Consider the following 2,898-nt stretch of genomic DNA (forward strand, 5'->3'; position numbering starts at 1 on the left):
TCAGCGCGCCCCCCGCGGAACCCGCCGCCGCTCGGCGTCGTCGCACGACAGTCAACGGGGGCGCTAGTGAGCAGGCGCTGCGAGTAGTCGTGGTGCTGGTCGTCCACCAGGGGGCAGCGGCGGTGGAACGGGCCCGAGCCGCGGCCGCGCAGGCCCTTCTCCTGTCGCTCGGGCTTATCCGTAGGCTTGTGCTTGCCTTGAGCCACCCCCAACTTACTCTTCTTAGACCTGCAGGTAGACGAACAGTGATAACAACCTTATCAACCCACATCTCACTTCCAGCAGACATACATAGATAGATCGATACAGAGATGGATGGATGGCTGGACAGACAGACACTGAAAAATGGATGTACTGATTGACAGATATACAGACAGACAAACAGATAGATGGGCAGATATACAGACAGACAAACAGATAGATGGACAGATAAACAGTACCATACAGATACCCTTAATCTATGAAACCTTCTATCTATACAAACATAAACGGTGGAATGAGGGGGGGGGGCTGAAAACCATTAGTTATTATAGAAGATGACAGATGTTTATTATGCAACATAATGACTGCAACAGGAGTTGCTCGGAAATGGGAAAAACCTTGAGCTTGCAAATAAATATCTGCAGCTGATTTCGAGATGTGGCTCAACTTGAGAACACTGCGGCAGCCGATTCACCGGATACTCACGCCAATTACGATTTTTGCAGGTGAATTATTACAAATGTTTTACAACGGACATGACGAGAGATAAACATCAGGGAAGCAAAACGCAGTAGGTGACTGCACACTTACTTGCATCCGCACACAGACTTGTGAGTTGGTTCCACGAAATCCCACTGGGCAGCGCTGTCTGCTATAGCATCTGCTGTCATGTTGTTGCGACTGCAATAGAGACAGACGCGCGGCTAGTCGACGACAGCATCGCAATCAATGCAGAATCCCCGCATGCTGTGAGTCAGCAAGTACAGTGACCCACGCTCAAGAGTGCCAACAAGCGGCCTGACATCAGGCCCGCCCCCCCTCCCCCGCTCCGCAGCATTTTTCGTAAAGCACTTGCCTGTGTGAGAGCCACGCTCGCTCGCACCCCGCGCGACGCACGGGTTTTAACTAGTCGTTGCGTTATTCTTCCACTAAACTGCACATTTTAACGTAATAAAGTCGCGTCGCTTCGGTTTAGCTCCTCTCTAACCCGCAGCATTAAAATCAATATTTACAAGGAGGCTGACAGCTGCCTCATTACAGTTCCCACAGATGCTGGTTGCCTGCTCACCTGCCCGCGCGCGCGGCGACGCCGACGGAGGCTGTGCACTCATGTCCATTTTACTGGGACCAAAATATTCAATGGTCCGTCGGACCATTGACTTTGAAAATCTGATGGTCCTCCTGATTATTTGATGGCCCCGGACCATCGGACCATCGCTTATTTCGACCCCCGATTTGTCCGCTAGATGTCTATATTCGCAGGAATTCGGCTGCGCTGCCGAGCACCACTGGAAATCACCCCACTGCTAAAATTATCGCCCGCATTAAAGCCTATTTATCATTATTATAGCTATAAATATGAGTGGATTTAACAAATATGGATAAGCCTATGTTGGTGTCCGACACACGGGCTATACACTGAGATCGGTGGCGTGGGCTTGATGCTCACCGCGACGAAGATTACCGCGTCAGAAAATCGGCCTCTCCTCTCTTATAATATAGACTTGGTTGCATCATATTTATATCTATATGTATATTTATATGTCGGCACAGAACATACGCGTATATTTATTGACCGCTTTCAAGGGCAGCCGTAAACCGAATCACGCCAATAAAGCAAATTAAACTTTCTACAACATAAACTGGTTAACGCTGGAGGAACGTGTGCCGCGCGCAGCCGTTAATTCGCGTGCGCGCGTGCGTTCTTTCACGAATACGGAGCTGTCTATGCATGCCTGAATGTCAATCAGCCTAAGTAACAGCTCATCACATTAACCACAACAGTATTTCCCTCGTGCGCTCCTTACGCACTAGCGCCTCTCGCCCCCCCTCATTCCTTATCCCCTACTCATGTCTCTCCTACTCACTAGCACCCCCTGTGGCACATGCATAATCCCAGGCTTCTTTTGGTCTCCTTATTAATACCCCCTCATTACACCACCTCATCATATCTCAAAACACACGCCTCCCACACACAGCCCCATACCCTGCGTGCAGATACTCACGTCTTGCTAGGAGAGCCAGTGAGGACGGTGTCCTGCCACACAGAGTTGACGAGCTTGTCGCACAGCCTGTCTGAGGGCACGGCTTCTGTCGACAGGTCACCAGAGCTCTGTCTGCAAGCCGCGTTCGCTACGACCTGTAACAACAATCAGTCATTGCTGTGACAACCCAGCTGCTCACAGTTCACTTACGTTTACCGCATATCATAATACTGTAAGTGTAAGAGAAGCATCAACAAACAATAAATAAATAATCGGGCGCGAAATTGGCACCGGCCCTCCGGCATTTGCCGTCAAATTATTTGGAGGGCCAGTAACATTGGCAAAAAACACCGGCCCTCCGAGCCATTGGTTTCAGCCGTGTTAGCGAGTATCTACATTTTTATTTATAGCATTAATAAGCAAATTAATGATTCATGACCTGCATTATAGTCTGTTAAACAGCTACTATGCGATGCCACACACTACAACATTTTTCGGACAAGCAAGGGTCAGTAAAACAGTCTCATCTTTATTTTTGAAAAAAAAAAATTGTGAGGACTGGTCAATTATGGTGAGGGCTGGTAAAAAAAACTGCTGTTACCAGCCCTCTGGGCCAGTGCAAAAAATCTGAATTTCATGGCCTGTATATATATATAAATATATATATATATATATATATATATATATATATATATAGTATATAAAAAAATAC

At 47.8% G+C, this 2,898-nt stretch overlaps 1 protein-coding gene across 1 annotated transcript in view; it reads right to left on the reverse strand.

Annotated features, from left to right (window-relative positions):
* Positions 1-2,898, reverse strand: part of LOC106818034 (mediator of RNA polymerase II transcription subunit 13-like) — a 34,973-nt gene continuing 32,075 nt past the window's right edge. Inside the window, exons 8-11 of the mRNA XM_014822752.1 lie at positions 2,208-2,341; positions 793-882; positions 63-228; positions 1-30 (exon numbers count right to left, since the gene is read on the reverse strand). Of these exons, the coding sequence (XP_014678238.1) occupies positions 1-30; positions 63-228; positions 793-882; positions 2,208-2,341 (420 nt within the window). The remainder of the gene's footprint in view (positions 31-62; positions 229-792; positions 883-2,207; positions 2,342-2,898) is intronic.

Source organism: Priapulus caudatus, unplaced genomic scaffold (genome assembly GCF_000485595.1).
Source record: "Priapulus caudatus unplaced genomic scaffold, Priapulus_caudatus-5.0.1 Scaffold36, whole genome shotgun sequence".
NCBI lineage: Eukaryota > Metazoa > Priapulida > Priapulimorpha > Priapulimorphida > Priapulidae > Priapulus > Priapulus caudatus.